Source organism: Mesoplodon mirus, assembly GCF_964341445.2.
Source record: "Mesoplodon mirus genome assembly, chromosome: 6".
Lineage (NCBI taxonomy): Eukaryota > Metazoa > Chordata > Mammalia > Artiodactyla > Ziphiidae > Mesoplodon > Mesoplodon mirus.
Genome location: NC_138982.1, coordinates 88,631,083 through 88,653,085, shown reverse-complemented (window position 1 = coordinate 88,653,085; position 22,003 = coordinate 88,631,083). Strand labels below are relative to the sequence as shown.

The 22,003-nt window shown below is 42.5% G+C and overlaps 2 protein-coding genes across 2 annotated transcripts in view; one reads left to right on the top strand and one right to left on the bottom strand.

Moving 5' to 3' along the window:
- LOC309807012 (TPA-induced transmembrane protein) overlaps positions 1-4,058 on the top strand; it is a 33,262-nt gene extending 29,204 nt beyond the window's left edge. Inside the window, exons 6-7 of the mRNA XM_082626171.1 lie at positions 900-3,596; positions 3,899-4,058. Of these exons, the coding sequence (XP_082482297.1) occupies positions 900-904 (5 nt within the window). The 3' untranslated portion in view covers positions 905-3,596; positions 3,899-4,058. The remainder of the gene's footprint in view (positions 1-899; positions 3,597-3,898) is intronic.
- Positions 4,059-7,347: 3,289 nt separating this feature from the next.
- GCSAM (germinal center associated signaling and motility) lies at positions 7,348-18,858 on the bottom strand (the record flags this gene model as incomplete). Its single annotated transcript, XM_082624360.1, is given in 8 exon segments — positions 7,348-7,815; positions 7,819-7,903; positions 7,905-8,083; positions 8,968-8,996; positions 14,890-14,936; positions 16,278-16,322; positions 18,585-18,646; positions 18,793-18,858. Coding segments are annotated over 8 exon segments (561 nt in total). The 3' UTR covers positions 7,348-7,767.
- Positions 18,859-22,003: the final 3,145 nt, after the last annotated feature.

The window sequence follows — 22,003 nt, the reverse complement described above, 5'->3', positions numbered from 1 at the left end:
CTGGGGTGTCAAGGGAAAACATTTAGGTTGTTGGTAGATTCCCCAGGAAACACAGAGTTTAGCCAAAGAGCACTGCTTCTCAGCCAGGACAGTTTTGCCCGCTCCGAGGTATTCGGCAAAGTCCAGAGACATTTTAGTTGTCACAACTGGGAGTGTTTGTGGGAAACTAGCATCTAGTGGGAAGAGGCCAGAAAGATTTTTCTAAACCTCTTACAATGCACAGGACAGCTTCTGATGGCAAAGAATGATCCAGCCCCAAACATCAACTGCCAGAACCCTGCTGTGGCGCATGTGGGTCCCCTATGTCCTGTCCCGAGTCATTGCCTGGGTACCTCTGCTTTAGTCAGGCCAGCTGTGCACCATTTCCCTCATCAAAATGTCTCACTGAATATTGTGCTGTAATAAAAATGAAAATTTAGAGGTATTTTTATGGTTAGATTATGATAAAAAGACTGTTAAAATGTCCTCTGCATCCAAAATACCTCGTCAAAATGTCATTTATCATGAATTATACCGAAGCAAATAAGCAAACAATGTAATTTGCCTTTTGAAAGGAATTCAGAGTTGTGTGCCTCTGCGTGCATGCGTGCGTGCGTGTGTGTTTGCGCATGCGTGCCTCTGTGTGTGCACGCATGTGTGCACCTCTGCATGTGTGCCTGTGCGTGTGTGCGCATATGTGCCTCTGCGTGTGCGCGTGTGTGCGTGCGTGTGTGCGCGTGCATGCGTGTGTGTGTGTGTGTGTGTATTGCCTGAAGAGTAAACCTCCTCTGTTAGGAATTTACAGATATTCCACTTTTACATTAGAGTTTATAATCAAACCCAATGAAATAAAATAAAAACATAAATGTTTAGAATAACCATGCTTTTTAAAAAATGGTGACTTTGTATTTTCTTTTCAGAATGAAGTGGTCGAGGTCGATCTGTGTCTGAAAGCAGCACTCCACTGAACTTTGGGATGAGGAGAATTCATTCCGTTTTACAGAAGAGATCCTGTGAATTAACGTAGAAGGACTCACAGTGACTACAGGGCTGGAGACGGCCCTTTTTCTCCTGATTCTGCACAGTCAGAGTCTGGCACTGCGTCCAGCAAAACAGCACCCAGGGCTGCCCCAGCTGGGTCCAGAGGGGGCGGGGTGACCAGGCGGCGGGTGGCCCTGCAGGGCCAGGTCGCTGCTGTTCTTGAAGCACTCTCTGCCTCCACCCACACGTGGACACGCTCTCTCCAGGGTAAGGGTGGCCTTTGAGGCAGGAGCCCGCCAGCCTGAGCCCGTGGCGAGAGAACGGGGAGAGGTGAGGTGAGGGAGAGCTGAGCCAATCGCTCCCTGAAATCCTCCGTCCCACCCCGATGTCTGATCTACCTCCAAGCAAGGCTGTGAGGAAAAGGTAGGCATTTCACCAGATGTAAGCAGCATCGTCTGTGTCTCCTTCCATAGCAGCTTATCTCAGCAAACTAGCCTTGGCACTCCATCCAATGTTATGTAGAGCTACAGAAATGAGGTGTGTGTTTCTTTTTTTTTTTTTTTTTTTTTTTTTTTTTGTGGTATGCGGGCCTCTCACTGTTGTGGCCTCTCCCGTTGCAGAGCACAGGCTCCGGACGCGCAGGCTCAGCGGCCATGGCTCACGGGCCCAGCCGCCTTGCGGCATGTGGGATCCTCCCGGACCGGGGCACGAACCCGTGTCCCCTGCATCGGCAGGCGGACTCTCAACCACTGCGCCACCAGGGAAGCCCCATGGTGTGTGTTTCTTATTTCCCTTCTGTGTATAGTTCCTGTGACTCCTGAACACCTCTTATGGAAACACGGGTCCATGTTAATTTTGAACACGCGACTCTCATTTTGGATAGTTTCTCCATTTATATTTTCATCAACTTTCATCAGAGAATCATTAAGACTGCTTACCATCTGCTCTAGGTAGTACATGTTGGTTTTTGTTGTCCAGAGTCACTAGCCTTCCTGTAGGATTCAGTGTCTTCAGGCACTGATTGTGTATCTTATTGAAGATGGTTGTGAAATAGGAAGAACCACGCTCAGAAATAAACTGCTGGAAGTTTAACGTCAGATCCTTTTGGAGGGGTGAGGGTGGAGTGAACAAGAGCGACTCTATTGGTCGTCTACGGATATAGAATTACCTGTCATGAGGGAACAAAGTGTCTTGTTAGGAAAATGGCTTTGCTGGAAATTTCCAGGAGAGTTTTGTGGTCAGGTAATGAGAGGTTCTCAGCCTCAGCATCTCAGTTAAATTGGCCCTGGGTGGACGTCAGCCTGGGGGCAGCTGCGTTCTGGGATGTGTTGGAGTACGAGTCTCAGGCTAGATTTGCCTGGGGCTCTTTATGACCCAGGACTCCGCATAATGTGAATGTGCTTTGTTATTTAACTAAAAGATAACATTTTTTGAGGATAGTTCCTCCAACTAGTGAAACAGGTGAATTTCCCTTCTTCCTCTTATTTTATGTGTCAAACCTAAACCTTCATGTTTGTACTTTTAAGAAAATAATGAAGAACTTTATTTTTGCCTCCGCATTGCCACGTTGACCTTTGCTGCGTAGGGGTTGACTCTCCAGGGCCAGGATTTGGGTTGGCATGTTCTAGCAGTAAATGGTGTTGGAAGTGCCCTTTTCATTTCCCCAAGGGCAGCTTCCCCTTCTGAGTGAATAAGATTGAACTGGGCTGGCCTGTGTCTTCCTCTCCCTGTTCCTGTTGCCGGGGGAGCAGGGGAGGCGGCTCTCCACTCCACTTCCCCCCAACCCCCCCCCCCACACCGGGGCCCACAGGCAGGACCAGGTGTCTGAAGAGCCTGGAGCTGGAAGGAAGGGCTGTTTCCTGTCTGGAGGCGGGACCGGGTTTGGTTCTGATCTTCCCGTCTCTTCTGGAAACCACCAAGATGCAGGCACCTTGTCTTGGGTTCTGACCACTTGAAAGTCATAGAGAGGATTTTCCGTTAGTTTTGACTCTTCTGCCCAAATGGTGTGGAAAGAACTGAACTTTGTGACTAGAGCATTTTGAGGTGTTTGGGGGAAAATGGCATTTATATACTGTTGTGCTATAGGAGATGAATTGATTGGCCATCATACATCTTCATGATGAGCATAATGAAGGTACATAAGAAGGTTTCAACGAATATCTGTGGTATCACTGAAAGGCTTTTTTTGTTTGCTTTGTTCTGTTTTGTTTTGTTTTGTTTTTTTGGCCACGTGGCTTGTGGGATCCTAGTTCCCCGACCAGGGATCTAACCCAGGCCCTCAGCAGTAGAAGAGCAGAGTCTTCACCACTGGACCACCAGGGAAGTCCCTCACTGAAGGATTTGAGAAAAAAAAAAACTGGTCTCTTCTGGGAGTCACTTAGGTACAGGCAGAAAGGATGCAGCCAGATCAGTGGAACCTGCCCCTCCTCCCATTACCGACAAAAATTCTAGCCACGTGTCCTATTCTTTTCTCCCTTTCAATTTAACTTAGTTCTGCAGATTTCTTAATGTTCTGTGTTGCAAAAGGCTATAGAATATACCAATGAAGAAGAGGATGATAATAAGGAAAAAAGCCACTGGTCTTATTACGGAGTCAGGCTCTGCACAGATGAAACAGGAACAGCATGAAAAAATAGGTGTTAAAGGGCTTCCCTGGTGGCGCAGTGGTTGAGAATCTGCCTGCCAAAGCAGGGGACACGGGTTCGAGCCCTGGTCTGGGAGGATCCCACATGCCGCGGAGCAACTAGGCCAATGAGCCACAACTACTGAGCCTGCGCGTCTGGAGCTTGTGCTCCGCAACAAGAGAAGCCGCGACAGTGAGAGGCCTGCGCACCGCGATGAAGAGTGGCCCCCGCTCGCCGCAACTAGAGAAAGCCCTCGCACAGAAACGAAGACCCAACACGACCAAAAATAAATAAATAAATTTAAAAAAAAATAGGTGTTAAAAATAAATATAGACAAACTGCAGGGTTGTGTGATGGTCAGAGAAAAGGGTGAAAAGTATACTTTAACTGGAGAAGGCTTTGCCTAGGAAGTAGGACTGGAGCTAAACCTTGAAGCAATGGTGGGATTTGAATAAACAGATTTGCTTTCCTTTACACGTTTGTGTCTTAGGATGAGCTGCATGTTTTCTCCTTTCCCCTTTAGATGTGGACTCTGGACATGGATTCTGCCCTATTCAGAGTCTGATTAGTGGTGAGAAAAATGGAAGAAATCTCTGTGTCTTGCCTTCTCTGCTCCCATTACTGTTTCATTGTTTTAAGATAAGCTAATTCACACTATTACTGCATCGCCAGCAGCAATCTTTCCTTTATGGTTAAAGTTCATTATCCTCTTAGTAACAGAAGGCAGCCCACTCATCTTATGGTTAGGAAACCAAGGTCTGGAGAGGTGGAAGGACCAGCCCAGAATTCCACAGTGTTGAGGAGCAAAGTCCAGCCTAGTGGGCAACCACACATGATGAATGGCCTCCAACTGGTGGGGCACCCCAGGGTCATGCTCAGTTCAGGCTTGGCTACCATCTGGGAATCCATGAGGAGCACAGATGGTGAGGGGGAAGGGATGGGTTGAGAGCTGTGATTATCAGACTGTACAAGACTCTCTGGGGTGATAATGACCACTCAACGCTTCACCCAGTGCCTCACAAAGGAACCCTCTGTTAGGAAAGGGGGAGAGACTTACACAGATCCATTGAACTGTTGACAAATCTGAGGCACCCTCAGATCAAGTGGCTTTCAAGTAGCTTTCTGAACTCAGGAGGTTGGCTTGGAAAAGAACAGAGTCAGATAAATGTAAACAGGATCTCCTTTTTCTCTGAAGGCTCCTGTGAAATCTTGGGGACTCAACTTTCCTGTTCTACCTAAGCCTTTCCATTCCTGAGCATATTTGAAGCATCTGCCACCCAAGGTTGTCTTAAAAACGTGAGCATTTGAATTTATTTGTTGTCAACGGTAGGTTTTCCTGACCTATCTTTGTCTTTTTCTTTTACCTCTCTTCTGTTCTATGTAAGAATTTATTCACAGACTAAGAGATTATTTATAGCTACTAGTATGAACTTAAAGCGGAAACCACAAAGCCTGCAGATATTGCACAAAATATGCCTCTGTGAACTTAGGCTATGTATAGTTTTAAGATCAACATCAGGGAGGGGAATTTTCTGATTATATATGTGACTTAAGGGACCAATTTAAATCCTCAGTCTCAGTTTCTTATCAAGAACAGGAATCCTTTAACTTAGGGGTTGCATCCCCAACGCCTTGAAATTGTATATAGATATGTGTGTGTGTGTGTGTGTGTGTGTGTGTGTGTGTGTGAATGTACATTTTCTGTAAAGAGGGTACCCTGCTTTCATCAGAAATCCTGAAATCTATGGAAAATAGATCAGCATTATATACAGCCCTAGTAGGTATTTCAAAGCACTCCCAAAGGGTTCTCCTGCTCAAAAATAATTCCCTTTCAGAACCCCTCTAAATTTCATTATAAGAACAATTTTCTTTGCTTAAGTATTTATACTTAACATGTTCCCTATAAAACATATTTGGGACAAGTAATTATTTCATGGGGTAAGACTCAAACAACTACAGCTTATCATGTTGTACTAAGAATATTTAAACCAATCAACTTCCACAGTGGTCCAACGTCCAAGTGAAAAATCCCAGTGTAAACCCCAGCAATTTTGTGTTTCTGCCTCGCTGGAAGACTGCCAGGTGGCCCTGCATCACCAGGCACATCAGCACATGTTTTTCTATAGACATCATAAAGAGTTTTGTATCCCTTTACTCTTTGATATCGTTTGTTCAGAATCTGTGACAGATGATGTACATACATTGAATATAATCCTCCTGCTTATGGGTGATGGAACTGAGCCCCCAATCTACATGCTGAAGTTCTCAGAGGGAGGAAGAACGGGAACCAGGATTCGAATCATTGATTATCTGACTCCAGTATCCACATTCTTTGCCCTAAGCCATGTTACATCTTGTACTGTATTCCCTGCGATCATGCATGTCTCCTTTTGAACTTGAGTGAATCCCGGCCAAAGGTCAAAGTTAGGATTCCATGTGGAAGAATTTTGCTAAAAATAGGAAGTTAGTGGAGTATAAGATATTAAGATGTGATTGGCTCTTAGATCAAGACCATCAACTGGCTGAAGTCTCAGCAAACCTGTGTTGACACATCCAACCTTAAGCCACTGGATTATCCCTGCTGGGCCCCTAGCACACTTTAAATAGCAAAATTATTTAACTTTGGTTCGGTTGGGGAACAAAACAGTAATTAAACTCATAATGCATCTACTGCTTACCTCAACAAACTTTTTATTATTTTAACACCCCTAAAATTAGGACAATAGCTATGGGTTAAATAAAACAGGAAGTTGAGAACACAGGTGTGCATATAGAAATAGTCTAATTTGCTAATTATTCTTGCTCTCACCCTAATTTGTGGTTTAATATTTCCATACCATTTTATTGGTACTAGCTCTTACGGGTTACAGCAATACCCAAACACACTTTTGTTTAGTTTATCTACAGTTATGATTATTTAAGGAAGGGGTCTGCAAACCTTTTTTCTGAAAAGGGCCCCAAAATAAATATTTTTGGTTTTGCAGGATCTACAGTGTGCATCACAACCTTTCAACTCTCCTGAGGTTGAGAAGCCACAGACAGTACATAGACAAATGAGCAGGCTGTGGGCCAGTGAAATTTTATTTACCAAAAGAGCGAGTCGGCCAGATTTGGCGTGTCGGCCATAGCGTGCTGACCCCTGTTTTAGGGGATAGGCATAATTGTAGAAACACTAAAAGAAAGATAAGGGAAAATAAATAATTAGGGCATAGGGAGAAATGCTCATTAGAGAAGAGGGGTGTGTGTGTGTGTGATTTTTCCAATGTGGACACTATTCATAGTTTATACATGACATATTATTTAACACATACATATACCCTGTAGTAGAGGCCCTTCTATGTAGTAATATTGGAAGAGCACTGAATTGGAAGCTAGGAAATCAGGCTCTAGGTAAAGTTCTGCCACTCACTTGAAATGTTACATTGAGCTAGTTATCCTCTTTGAGCCAGAAAAAATAATGGGATTAAAGGATCTCCAATGGTCTACCTTATCCTTCTCTGATGCTATGATTTTCCTAAGATTTCTAGGGAGAAATACAAAGTTAAAAAATATGGATTAAAAATATATTAAAAATATGTAAAAACTTGGTCTGGAACTTACTAATTCAACCCATGTAACCAACCACACCACCAGAGCCAATGAATCAAAGGACACTCTGCGAAGGACACTGCTTAGAGGTGTGGAGTAAGAGGAATGCCACAGGTGCCCACCCGGAAGGCTATGAGTGAGGAACTGGGTCTACACACACGTGTGGAATGAAGACTCCCCTTTGGGTGCACTTACTATGATGGGTGAAGCTTCCCTGTGACTTCAGAGGACAGTCATGTGGACATTTTATAGGAAGAACCTGGACAGAGGAGCAGGGGACCGGGGAGTTCTTCCCACCACTGAGTAGAATGGCCCATTTCTTAAAGCCACTTAGACCCAAAGATGGTCACTTCCTTCTCAAAGAGTGGGTGTTTGGGATAGTTGGTTGATCTTTGGATGTTGGACACTGAGAAGGATCTAGGAGGCCCTGAGGCTTGCAAACTACATTCTCCAGTGACCCCTATAGAAAGGGCCGTTGTGTGTGTGTTGAGGGGGAGATAAGCTGAAAGGGCTTTGTGCCCCATGCCTGCTTCAACCAGAGCTCCCCATCCCTGGCTTTTATTTGCTGGTATTAAGTGCTGATCCAACCACTTCATTAGAAATGAGAAGATTGAGCCTGAGAAGGGGGCATAAGTGGATGTGGCTATATCAGGGAGTCAGAGAAGATTCTACTGGGCATGAGAAGTTTATATTCATCTTCTGGGGAGGACGGATGCCTAGGGGCGGAAGGCACGAAGAAGCGAATACTCAGTCCCGTTTCCGCCCAGCGACTCTCTGGGTCTCTCAGCCTTGAGGGAAACGTTCTCATAGTACTCCTCAGCAGCGTTCCCTGATGGCCTTTTCCCGAGGACGCTGTGGTTGATGAGGGTGTAGCACAGATCCTCCGAGGAGCCCTGGTCAACATTCTCCTGCTGGTCAAAGGACAGCCATCATCAAGACCTGGCCATTCCCTTTATACTTCGTCTCAACAGAGGTTCAGCCTTGGGCAAAGTCTGTCTTCCACGGCCGCTTCCCTTCCATCTCTTGTGTCTGGTTTTCCTAAATGGCTGCCGCAGCCCAACCACTAACCCAAGCTGCGAGAGTTCTCATGCTGCTCAGAGAACTCAGCCTACTCAGGCATGCATTCTCTGCCCCACGTCCCAGAGTGACCCCAGACCACACTATGTAATTCCCAAAGTCTCAGGACCCTGAGGCTGCTCATTCTTATATAAGAGAACAATCTGAAGACACCTTAAAGTGCTTGGGTTATGATATTTAACCACCCATTCTAGAGATATCTGCATTATTAAAAAGAGAATCCATTTAAGAGAAGGTCTCATTCAGTGAAATCTCAGGAGATAAAAAGCAAAACAGCAAGGTACAGGAGAAAGAGCATGGATTTGGGAGTGAGACTTGTTTTTGAATCATGCCCCTGCCATCTTGTCGGCTGTCCGGCTTTGAGGGAACATCACTTAATGTCTCAGTTTTCTCATCTAAAATGGGTAGGAAAATAATAGTACAAATCTTACAGAGTTGTTGTGACAGTTACATGAGATGATGCATGTGAAGCGCTCAGCCCACTGCATGGCATAAACCAAGTACTCAATAAATATTAGTTCCTTTCAATAAATTGTGCAATAGAGATGGCTGTTGCTTCTGCTGTCAGGTTCTGCATATGTCCCTGGGCTTACAAGCACTGGTGTCTAAAGAATTCAATATTAAGGTCAGAAGGGGTCTTGAAGATCTTCTCCTGCTATCTGAGGTGTCTGCATTTCTACTGTCATCTCAGAAAAAGTCTCAGAAATGTTTGCATTACCTGGATGGGAGCAGAGGATGTTTCTTCATCTGGAGAAAGAAAATACACTTAATGAATTTCAGGTCATGGGGAGATTTCTGGGAGGGGAGGAAAGGAGCACTGAAAGATAAGCAACCAGAGAGCCAAGGAACAGCAGGGGGAGTCTTCCAGGCTATCCTGAGCTTCAACACATCCCTGGGGAGTGACAGGGCCATCTAGACAAGAAACAGCCAGAGCTGTGCTGAGACCCTGAGTGGAGGGAAGCACATTCAGTGGGTCTTTGGATAGGAAGTCACACTTCCCTCCCTTCCTCACTCCTTTCCTTCTCTGTCCTTCCTTACCTAAAATTTGTTGCATGTCTACCCTGTACCAGGACCTAGAGAGACAAAGAAGACTCAGACAGTCCCTGTCCTCAAGGGGCTCACAGGCAAGCATAGGAGGCAGACAAGGACCTAAGAGAGATCCACAATGCAGAGGAAAGCTGTCGTTTCTACTGTAGGTGACAGGGGATGATGGCAGTGTGGAAGCTGGTGCTCAAGGAAAGCTTTACAGAGAAAGAAACTCTTAAACTGAACATTCCCATTTTTGAGACTGCTGGCAGAAACAAACATAAGCAGACCAATTATTCAAAAGCCAGTGTACTTAAAACCAGCTGGCTCTGGCCACTCAGCAAAGAGGCAAACACACTAGCTCAATAAGCAAACATGAGAACCCACAAAGAAGCCTCATGACATCACCCTACGTGGGAGGTGGTTGTGCTGATGCAGGCCACCTTGCTGTGTAAAGATTTATATTCCCTCAGTACTGACATTCCAGATTCTCACATCTCTATAAATTCCACTGGCTATCTAGGACTTCCGTGACAGTGCAAGAAAAGGGTGTATGGGGATCCAAGATGGTGGCGTAGGAAGACCCTACAATCAGCACCTCCCATGGACACACCCAATCTACACCTACATAGAGAGCAATTCTTTCTGAAGAAGAACTGAGGGTTGACTGAACAGCTTTGCACAATAAATGACAGAAGGACCAAACAGAGATGGGTAGGAGAGACGGCATGGACAGGAACCCCATCCTTGATACAGCAACCTGCAGGAGGGAGGGGTATCACTGAGGGGCCCATGCGTACATTCACCTCCCCCCCGGGGTGGGGCACAACAATAAGAATAGTGGTTTAAAAAGCACCTAGACTCTATGTGAAGAAATCCATTTACTACCCCTAGAGCATCTGCCAAATGGGCAGGGAACTACTGGAACACTCCTCAGGTTCAAAGGCACTGGAGAGCACCATTTTTTGCATTCCTCCTTCACCTTGATAGCACAGATGGGAACATAGTCCAGGTGCTCCAGCCAGGCTGCCAAGATTGCCCCTGCATGCTCCAGGCCCACAGAAGCTCCAGACGTCCCCCAAAAGCAACAGCAGGGGGGTGTACTCCAGCTCTCCACCCCCGATTCCTACCCCAGCTCCAGCCATCCCACCAAAGCTGCCCAGCACATACAATCTACACAGAGGCTACTCCTGCCATACAGTCTACACAGAGGCTACTCCTGCACAAGGCCATGACTGCAAGACTGGAAGAGGTAGCTGTTTTGACTAATTCATAGAAACAAACACAAGAAATAAAATGAGGAGACAGAGGAATGTTCCAAATGAAAGAACAAAATCACCCCCCAGATACAAACCCTAATGAAATGAAGATAAGTCGTTTACTTGATAGAGTTCAAAAAAATGATCATAAAGATGCTGACCAAACTCAGGAGAAGAATGGAGGAACACAGTGAAAACCTCCACAGGGAATTAGAAAATGTAAGAAAGAAAACCAATCGGAGATGAAGAATACTATGACGGGAATGAAAAATACACTAGTGGGAATTAACAACAGATTAGATGATACAGAGGAAAAGATCAGTGATCAGAAGACAGAAGAGTGGAAATCACCCAATCAGAACAGCAAAAGGGGAAAAGAATTTTTTTTAATGAGGATAGTTTAAGGAATCTCTGGGAAAAACATCAAGCAAATTAACATTCACATTATAGGGGTCCCTGAAGGAGAAGAGTGAGAGAAAGGCAGAAAATGTATTTAAAGAAATAATGGCTGAAAACTTCCCTAATCTGGGGAAGAAAACAGATATCCAGGTCCAGGAGGCAACAAGATGAACCCAAAGAGATCCGCACCGAGACATATCATAATTAAAATGGCAAAAGTTAAAGATAAAGAGAGAAAAGGCAGCAAGAAAAAAACAAGTCACATCAAGGGAGCTCTTATAAGACTATCAGCTGATTTTTTAGCAGAAACTTTGCAGGCCAGAGGGAAGTAGCATGATATATTTGAAGTGCTGAAAGGAAAAACCATAACAACCCAAGAAAACTGTACCCAGCAAGGTTATTATTCAGAATTGAAGGAGAGGTAAAATTTCCCAGGCAAGCAAAAACTAAAGGAGTTTATCACCACTAGACTGGCCTTACAGGAAATGTTTAAGGGTCTTCTCTAAGCAGAAAAGAAAAGATTATAACTAAAAATAAGACACTATATGAAAGAAAATATCTCACTGGTAAAGGCAAATATATATTAAAGCCAGTGGAACAGCCACTTAAGAAGCTAGTATGAAGGTTAAAAGACCAAAGAAGTAAAATCGACTGTAACTACAATAAGAAGTTAAGGGATACACCGAATAAAAATGTGAAATATGATGACAATAACATAAACATAGGTGGGGGGCAGTAAAAATGTAGTGCTTTTAGAATGCATTCAAACAAGTAACTATCAGCTTAAAACTAACTGATATATATATATACACACACACACACACACAATCACAAAAGACAACTACAAGTAAGCCAACACACACACATAATCACAAGAGACAACTACAAGCAAGCCAACAAACTGGACAATCTAGAAGAGATGGATAATTCCTAGAAACATCCAATCTTCCAAGACTGATTCAGAAAGAAATAGAAAAAATGAACAGACCAATTACTAGTATCAGTAGAATCAGTAATCAAAAAACTCCCAACAAACAAAAGTTTAGGGTGAGACGGCTTCACAGGTGAATTCTACCAAACATTTAAAGAAGAGTTAATACCTAGTCTTCTCAAACTCTTCCAAAATACTGAATGCTTCCACGCTTATTTTACAAGGCCTGCATTACCTTGATACCAAAACCAGACAGACACCACAGAAAAAAAAAATAGTACAGGCCAATATCCCTGATGAACTTAGATGCAAAAATCTTCAACAAAATATTAACAAACCAAATTCAACTATACTGTGGTCAAGTGGAATTTATTCCAGGGATGCAAGGATAATTCGATATGTACAAATCAATCAATGTGATATGCCACATTAACAGAATGAAGGATAAAAATCATATGATTTTTATCCTGATTTTTATTAATCACCTCAATAGATGCAGACAAAGCACTTGACAAAATTTAACATCTATTTATGATAAAAACTCTCAACAAACTGAATATAGAGGGAATATACCTCAGCATAAAGGCCATATACATCAAGCTCACAGCAACATCATGCTCGATGATGATAAGCTGAAATCTTTTTCTTTAAGATCAGAAACAAGACAAGTATGTCCAACACTCACCACTTTTATTCAACATAATATTGGAAGTCTAGTCCCAGCAACCAGACAAAAAAAGAGATAAAGGGCATGCAAATTAGAAGGGAAAAAGTAAAACTATCACTCTTTGCAGATGATATAATACTATATATAGAAAACCCTAAAGATGCCACCAAAAAACTATTAGAACTAATAAATTCAGTAAGGTTGCAGGATACAAAATTAACATACAGAAATCTGTTGCATTTCTATACATTAGTAACAAACTATCAGAAAGAGAAATTAAGAAAACAATCCTATTTACAATTGTATCAAGAAGAATAAAATACCTAGAATAAATCTAACCCAGGAGGTAAAAGACTTGTACTCCGAAAACTATAAGACATAGATGAAAGAAATTGAAGACCATACACAAAAAATGGAAAGATATACTGTGCTCATGGATTGGAAAAACTAATACTGTTTTTCACAGAACTTGAATAAATGATCCTAAAGTTTGTATGAAACCTCAAAAGATGCAGAATAGCTGAGCAGTCTTGAGGAAAGAAAAGCGAAGCTGGAGGTATCATGCTTGGTGATTTCAAACTATATTACACTACTATAGTATGCTGTTACTATAGTAGTACTATGGTACAAATACTATACTACTATACTGGATATTATTTAAAAGACAACAAATAACAACTGTTGTCAAGGATGTGGAGAAATGGGAAGTTTTTGCACTGTTGGTGGGATTGTAAATTGCTGCAACCTCTATGGAAAACAGTATGGAGTTTCCTCAAAAAATTAAATATACAACTACCATACGATCCAGCAATTCCACTTCTGAGTATTGAGCTGAAGAAAATATAAGAACTAATTTGAAAAGATATATGCACCCCAATGTTCATTGCAGCATTATTTACAACAGCCAAGACAGGGAAGCAACCTAAGTGTCCCTCAGTAGATGAATGGATAAAGAAGATGTGGTATATGTATATACAATGAAATATTACTCAGCCATAAATAGAATGAAACCTTGCCATTTGCAGCAACATGGATGAATCTAGAGGGTATTATGCTGAGTGAAATAAGTCAGACAGAGAAAGAAAAATATCGTATGATTTCACTTATATGTAGAATCTAAAAAACAAAACAAATGAACAAACATAACAAAATAGAAACAGACTCATAGATACTGAGGACAAACTGGTGGTTACCAGAGGGGAGGGGGCGGGGGTGTGAGTTAATAGGTGATGGAGATTAAGTGGTACAAACATCCAGTTATAAAATAAATAAGTCATGAGAACATAATATGAAGTATAGGGAATATTGTGAATAGTTCTATAATAATTTTGTATGGTGATGGTATATTATATATATTTGATATATATGGTATATATATCAAATCACTACGTTGTGCACCTGAAACTAGTATAACGTTATACGTCAATAACTTCAATAAAATTTTGAAAAAGAAAAGGGTCTGTGAGTTTCAGCATTAGAGGTCTTATTTCTACCATTAGAGGTCTATTTCTATTTCTGTTTCGCTGTGATGGAGATTGGGGTTTCCTGCACCCATAATTCCCCTGGGTGAAAAGGCTAAGGGTGGGAGGGCTGTATGATTTTTTTACACACCAATAGGGCTTGTTTTTCAGAGTCAGAGTGAATGAACCAGCCTCTCCTCTTTAAACCCAGGAAGGCAAAGGCAAAACTCATTTGTTTTTCTTCTTTAGAAACGTTGTGGCCTGTCCTCAGGCCTCTACTTCCTTTGCTTGCCCCCTTACACGTGACACTCTTCACCACCCTCTCCTTCAAATGCTTTTCTTTCCTTAACTTTACCCCTGTCCAGTCACCAGAGACCGTTGTATCAGCCTCCTAAGTGGTCTTCCAGCATCCGCTCTTGTCACTCCCTCCTACAATATGTTCTCTGCACAACAAACTGGGTGATGTCTTTAATGCAAATGTGGTCATACTTGGCCCTTGTTTAAAGCCTTTCAGTGCCTCCTGTAGCTCTCAAGACAAAAACCCTAACCCTAAACTTGACCCCAAGGCCCTGCCCCTCCTCTGTGCCCACACTGGCCTCATTGCAGTTCCTTACATGTGCCTCACACCTCCACCTTTTGCTTTTATTGTTCCCATTTAACTCCTTCAGCCTGCAGACCTCGGGAAATAACAGAAGGCTATGGAGATCGATAAGCCCCTTCTTGCCTCAATGAGCTCCCAATTTAGTGGAGAAAAAGAGACACGCAATTGAACAAATTGCAGCAAATGTGTGAGTGTTATACTAGAAATATGCCCAAGGAGCTTTGAGAGCAGAGGGAAGGGGCAGCTTGGAAACCTAAGTCTGTCAAAAGTAAAAATGATGTGAAAGCAATGACTTACGTTGCTTTGGGGAGTCTTGTCTCTCTTTAAAAATGTGCATTTTTTTCCTATAAAAGAAAAGGAAAAGAAATCAGTTGTTTTAATATTCAGAAACTCTCAAAGGGAGTTACACTCAACTATGAAAACTTATGCTTAACTCATTTGTTAAAGTTATAAGCCTCTTATAATACCTCCTTCAGCCAGAGACATAAGAGGATAGGAAAAAGAAAAAATTAAAGATAAGACCGAATAGAAATCTACTCCTTTGCGTTTCTCTCTCTCCCTTTTTCTCCTTCCTCCTCCTTTTTCTGAGGCTGGTATGGAATTGATTTATAGATGGAGAACTATGGTTATGTTATACATAATTTATTTATTTATTTATTTATTTATTTATTTTATTGGCGGCATTGGGTCTTCATTGTGCACGGGCTTTCTCTAGTTGTGGTGAGTGGGGGCTACTCTTCATTGTGGTGCACGGGCTTCTCACTGCGATGGCTTCTCTTGTTGCGGAGCATGGGCTCTAGAGCGCAGGCTCAGTAGTTGTGGTGCACGGTCTTAGTTGCTCTGCGGCATGTGGGATCTTCCTGGACCAGGGCTTGAACCTGTGTCCCCTGCATTGGCAGGTGGATTCTTAACCACTGGGCCACCAGGGAAGTCCCCTCAACATAACTTTTTGGAGAGTTTCTTCTGACAAAATTTCAATTTCTTTTATATCAAGGAGCCATTGCTATATCCAATCCCAACCTCAATCCCAATCTATGATATCCAAACAAACAAGCAAGCAAGCAAGCAATCAAACATCTCCTGTATGAGCACAGAGGTGACTGCACTGTACTGATGACCCTCGGAAAAACACAGTATAAATATAATGGCAGCCAGTTATCATCACAGGAGACAAGGACAACATCTGCTCTAAGGAGAATGACCATATGTCCTGGTTTACACAGACAGTTTAGTTAATGTTGTTATCAATCATTTAGTGACACGTAACTATTTTTAGCCTCCTTTTCACTCGCAAAAGTTTCCCAGTTTGGACAATGAATTATATGGTCATCCTGGCTATACGTTCGCTGTGCAAGGGACGGAAATGCATGCTTCTGTCCCAGGTAGACGCTGGGATTTGCAGTGTGATTAAGGGGCCTTTCTCTACATTGATAGCCAGTTTCATCCTTGCTTCTGAGGCTTTTCTGTTTGAAGAGTGTGTAACCACCCATGAGACTATTGTTCCTGTTTCTCACCAAACTCAAAGCATCACTTCCCTGACTGACTCTCAGATGATGGTGCCTGGGCTAGTACCCAGCTTCCACTGTGGCCACAGACAGTGGGTAATTCACAGGTAACTTACAGCAAATACCACATTGAAACTACACTTATAGGGAAATAAACCCTGAAAACAGTTCTCCACTCACCATGGAAGGCAGAAACACCCATCAGCGATGTGGCAGTCCCAGCATCTGAAGTACCCAAGAGATGACACAAATCACAAGTTTAGTTTCTGCAGCTTTGTTAGGGTGACTCTCTTCCCTTTGTCATTTCTGTGAAAACCCCTTTTCTTTTCTCCCCCAAGAGAATATTCATTCTAGGTGACTTGGACACATCTGTCATACTAGAATGGCTTCGTCCTTCCAAAAGACATTAACTGGACCTTTGGAAATACGACATTATCAACTCCTAATCAGAGAAGGAACTTTCTGTTGTGTTCCCAGCAAAGAAAAAAGGCTTGCTTATCTCCAATTCCAGCGATTTATGTGGCCTCTTGTGATGAAGGACACACAGAGTTATCTCCAGGAAATCAAAGTAAAAGTGTGTGGACATTTGAGAAATTTCTTCTAGGCACCGATTAGGCAATATTTACATAGGATCCCGCTGCACTCTGAATTTCTCCTATTTACACTCTATTATAATTTTCTGCTCACTTGTCTATATCCTACACTAGAAGGTGAGTTTCACAAGGTTGGGGACCATATTTGTCTGTTCATCATGGTATAGATTACCAGCATATGCCACAGTGTCTGGCACATAGTAAATATATTTTCAATAAGTATTTGATAAATGAAGGAGTGGCTAAGAACAGAGCAACTCTAACTGGCTCAGATCATCAGATCTGCCTTATTGACCTCAAGGTATAGCTATATAAACAGGACTTGTTATCTCTTTAATGGCAGAAAGGCTCAGGGTCTCTCTGTGGTCAGACACTGAGGCTAAGTCTGGGCATCTTTCTAAACTGAGGCATGGTTAACTACCTACACAGTTGACTGGGAAATGCCTTTATAAAGTACTGCATGTACCAGTAACACTATGTAAAAATGTTTGGAAAACACCATCCAAAAATATCTCCCCCAGTGAGCTTTTTCAGGGTGTTCTCTTGGAAAGGGCAGTGGAAGAGAGGCTGCTGCACTTGAGCTTGGCTGTGGGCACCAGCGTGCTGAGTCTTCTGACAGCTTCTCGGGTCTGTGTACCATTAGAGCCTTTGGGGCTGAGAGGTATGGCTGTAGTTCTTCCTCCTCTTCAGGCTTCGTTCAGGGTTCTTTAGCCCATTTGCTTATATCTCCTATTTCTGCCATTAAAGAAACACCAGAAGGAAACCACTAAATCACGCTCTTGCTAAGAAATCAGGTTCGCCGAGGAGATATGGGAGTGAGATGAAAGGAGATGATTAATTTTGCATTACTGGATCAATATCTCTGGACTCCCTGAGCCACAGTTTCTTTATATATAAAATGAGGATACTTATACCACTTACTTCATGGAGTTGTAAGGGTCACATAAAGTTAAGTATGCACAAAAGCTATTTTCAAACTGACTATTTCCCCCAGTCAACTTTTCTGCAATATATTCTTGCATTTCAGTTTGGAGTTTTGGTATGGGGTAGGTTCAGGCTACATGCCAGCAATTCCAGGTTCCTGTCTCTTACACAAAGCTTCCCTGGCTCCAGTCTGCCCAGTCTCTCCCTTCTGCTAATGCCCATAGCCCTTCCAGTCTGTTTCATCCTTTGGACTGTATACTTTAACCTAGGTCCAATGATACACACCAAATATTTGATCCTTAATTTGCACTGAAGTAAAGCACCCTGTTGGGGGGATGTCTGTGTAGGCTTTGGCTGTGTAGCTGCCTTTTAACTGATACTCTTTCAAAAGCTTCTCCTGAAACCATGGAGAAAGTGTAGATAACTCTTCATGCCACAGAACAACTGGCTTTGCCACACTTCGGGATTCTTGGATTCAGGGACACTAGTTCCATATTTTAGCGATTCCCTGACACTCAAAAGGCCTGGTCAGAAAGGACTGATGAGGAAGACTTTGTTTAAGAGCATCAGGGTAATCACAAGTGTCTCTCTGCACAGCCCTTTCAACAACTGTAGCCATGTGGAGGATGTGGTTACCTCAGAAATAGAAACTCAGAGCTTAAAGTGAAATGGCCAGGATGGAGCTGGAGCAGAAAGGTTCATGAAATCGACAGACAAAGAGACAACAGGAAATAAGGGTCTTCTTTCCAGCTGCTAGGAGTTACGCTAGATTCCTAGCAAAATGGCACATCTTCTGTCCAAGGTTTCAGAGTGTTTTTGTCTTTTGTCTTGTCTTCACGTTTACTATCATTACAACTGCTGCTGTGTCTAAGCAGGGTCCTCTCTTGGGGCGTATGTGAAGTCCAGGGCCTGACAGACTTCATTCCTCACAGGCAAAGCCTGGGAGAAGTTTTGTTGGACTTGCTCTCACCTGGCTGTTCTCTGTTTGGGGCTTTGATTTCTCAGATTCCAGGGTGTCTCTTGAGAGATCTGCTACCACCCAAAACTCAACATATCAAGAATGAGCTAAGTCTTTCCTTTCCAGGCTTCCCACCTTGCTTGATACTTTTTCCAACTTTCTTCATTTCTGCTATTTGTGTGTAACTCCAGCATTGCCTCGGCTTCCTCTTGTTACCCACCCATCTGTTAATACGCCCTTCTAAAGCATATATCTCAACCTGCCCTTGATTTGACCTCCCCTCCATTGCCGTAGAACAGCCCTCGCAACGTTCTCCAACAACTGCTGTACGTCACCAGGCCCCAATCATTTGTTCCCAAATGTCCAGACAGCCTCATGACAACTGCAAGAATATCAGTGTACAGAGAGGCTTATCCGCTCTATGCAGTTTCAGGGACTGTACACAGGAGCCGAGAAGGGCACTGGCCTTGTCTCATGTAAATTGCAGTTTTCACAGAAAGCATCAAGGCAGAGAACATGGGATAAAAGGGAAGGCAAGAATTAAATAAAGAAAATAAATTGGCTCATTGTTTGGGTTGGGTTTCTGTATAACCATCTTTTTATTTGTGGGGAGTTTAGGGTATAGAGAAAAAGAAACTAAAAATTAAACACAATTTACTATGTGCTTACTATATATATATATATATATATATATATATATATATATATATATACACACGTATATATATGCACACACACTATAAATGCTACTTACTATTACATATATATATTACTTACTATACATACTACTTCCTAAATGTAAATAACATATACATTTTCTATGTTATATTTCACTTAATCCCAGAATAAATCCATGAGGTAGATATTATGATTCTATGTCTTCCCCAGGAAGAAATTGAGGTTAAAAAATTTGGGCTTGGGCTTCCCTGGTGGCGCAGTGGTTGAGAGTCTGCCTGTCGATGCAGGGGACACGGGTTCGTGCCCTGGACTTGGAATATCCCACATGCCGCAGAGCAGCTGGGCCCGTGAGCCATGGCCGCTGAGCCTTCGCGCCTGGAGCCTGTGCTCCGCAACGGGAGAGGCCACAACAGTTAGAGGCCCGCGTACCGCGAAAAAAAAAAAATTATGCAATTTGTCTGAGGACAAGTGGGAATACGTGGGAGAAGCTGAGTTTGCTTCTGGCAGATTCATCCTCTGAAACTCTGAGCTCCTCTCATGAAGGGAATCGGTGCCATTCTGCCTGATGGTGGGAATTTCCCTGCTTTTTGTAACAAATTTGATCTGGAGAGACATGGTGGAGTGTGCTGACTGGATGATAACCAGGTGATAAAGGTGAAGTTGAAAATCAGATCCAAGTAAATATATGACTTTTGAGTATATTAAGGAAGACATTTTAAGTCAGCATAGAAATGAAGATGCTGCGCCAACTGAGTAACTATGTAGAAAAATATGTATTTCTATCTGACACCATATAATGAATGTATGATGCTAAATGTAAAGCAATAAAACTATGAAAATTATACGGTGGATTTGTCTTATTTTGGGATGGGGAAATAATTTTAAGCATAAATTGGTAGGAACCAAAAAGTTTTCTAGATTTAATTCAATTATGTTTAAATATATAAGAAAAACATAAAAATTCTGTATGGTACAAGACACTCAGATTGGACAAAAATATTTTTGGTAATGTTTATGAGAAAGGGCTAATTTCTTCAAAGTAAAAATAGCTTTTACAATCAATAAAACTAAGTAGACTGAAATCCAAAACAAAAGCAGTCAAAAGGCATATTAGCTCTTCACAGATGAAAAAATACACGTCTCTGATATAGACAGTAAAATAAAGATAATGCTTCTAATGTTATAAGTAGTTATAACTGTGACTTCCCAGTTTATTTTCTTGTTTATACTTTATTTATTCTCCAATTTCTTTTACAACTAACATGTATTAATGTCACAATCCTTCACTGCCTCACCAAAGTTCTAAAATACAAAATTACAAATGTAACATCAATCATAACTTTCTCAGTCACATCATATCTGTATTTTGTTTTATTTTTCTTTTCAAGACAGTATTTATTTAGGTTTCCAATCATTCATTTGGTATTTATTGAGTGCCTACTATATGCCAGAAACAATGTTAGGAAACAGAAATTCAAAGATGAATAAGAAACAGTCTCTACTTTTGAGGACCTCACATCTAGACATAAAAATACGGACTTATAATCTGATAGAAGAATGCTAGAGTTTCAGACTGAGGGCTGTGAGGATCTGAGGAGGAGAAATCCCAGACAACACTGACCTTCAGGGAGGGCGGGAGATATTCCTCAGGTTCACCAAGCCTCCTTTTGCATGTGGCTCTTTGGAGTCTATGTTCTAGCTCTCAATGGCATGAACTGAGCTCTCGGACACCAAACGCAATCCTGTAAAGACCACCCCCCAACTCCCCAGCTAGCTCATTTTCTCCAAACCACCTCACTTTGTACCATAGGGATTCCCTTGTTTTGGGTGGTACTAATTTTTACAATGGCTGCTTTGACATTAATGAAGATGATGGTCCAAAAAAAGAATATCTTCCAATTATTGAACCCTACTCTGTATCAGGTACTATGCTAACATCACACACACTAGAACCCTCCAGCATAGGTATTGTGTTATTATTTCCAGTTTTCATGAGGAAACTGAGGCCCAGAAAAGTTAAGCCAAGTTCTCTACCAATTTCAATGACCTCTGCTTACCTGTTGCAGGGAATGTGCACCAGGTAAGGTCTTATGCTATCAGGAAGGTTGCTGTTTATTTCGAACTTTAATAGTGACTAAAAGGGTGGTGGTGTCTTTAACCTCAGAAGAGCATACCTTCCGGGCCTCCAGAAAGTTGTTCCATTTCTTAGGGAGTAGTCTATTGCACAGAAATTCCTTGATAAAGTCTTGCCTTTCAGCTCTCCTCCACCAGTTGCTCACTGTGATTCTGGGGAGAAGGCCAACCTATAAGGAATTGAACATGTTCTCTGGCACATAGTAGGCACTTCATTCTTGCCAGTCCCTTACCCAATTGCTTTCTCCCCAAGAGTAGGCCTCTTTTTCTCTTTCTGGCTGCATTGCCCAGACCCATCTCCTCTGCTCCCCATTAGGGAGTCTGGGCTCACCTGTTTTCCCTCAGCAGAGAGTTCCCCATCCTCTCAGTCCTCTTGGTGCCTTCCCCTCGGCTTAGCCCTGTGTTCTGACCAGGGCTGCTCCTGACTTAGAGACAGGGCTGCGTTGCTCAGTCACCAGGGCAGAGAGAGCTGAGAGGAGAGTATCCCTTTGCAGAGGAGAGGAGGAGCCCGGGGGGAGGAGATTCAGAAGTGCACACATGTACAACTTCCTAAAATGTCGGAGGCTGAACCAACTGGGTTATTGCCCTTAACCAGAAGTCGTTAGTCAATGAGAGTTTTG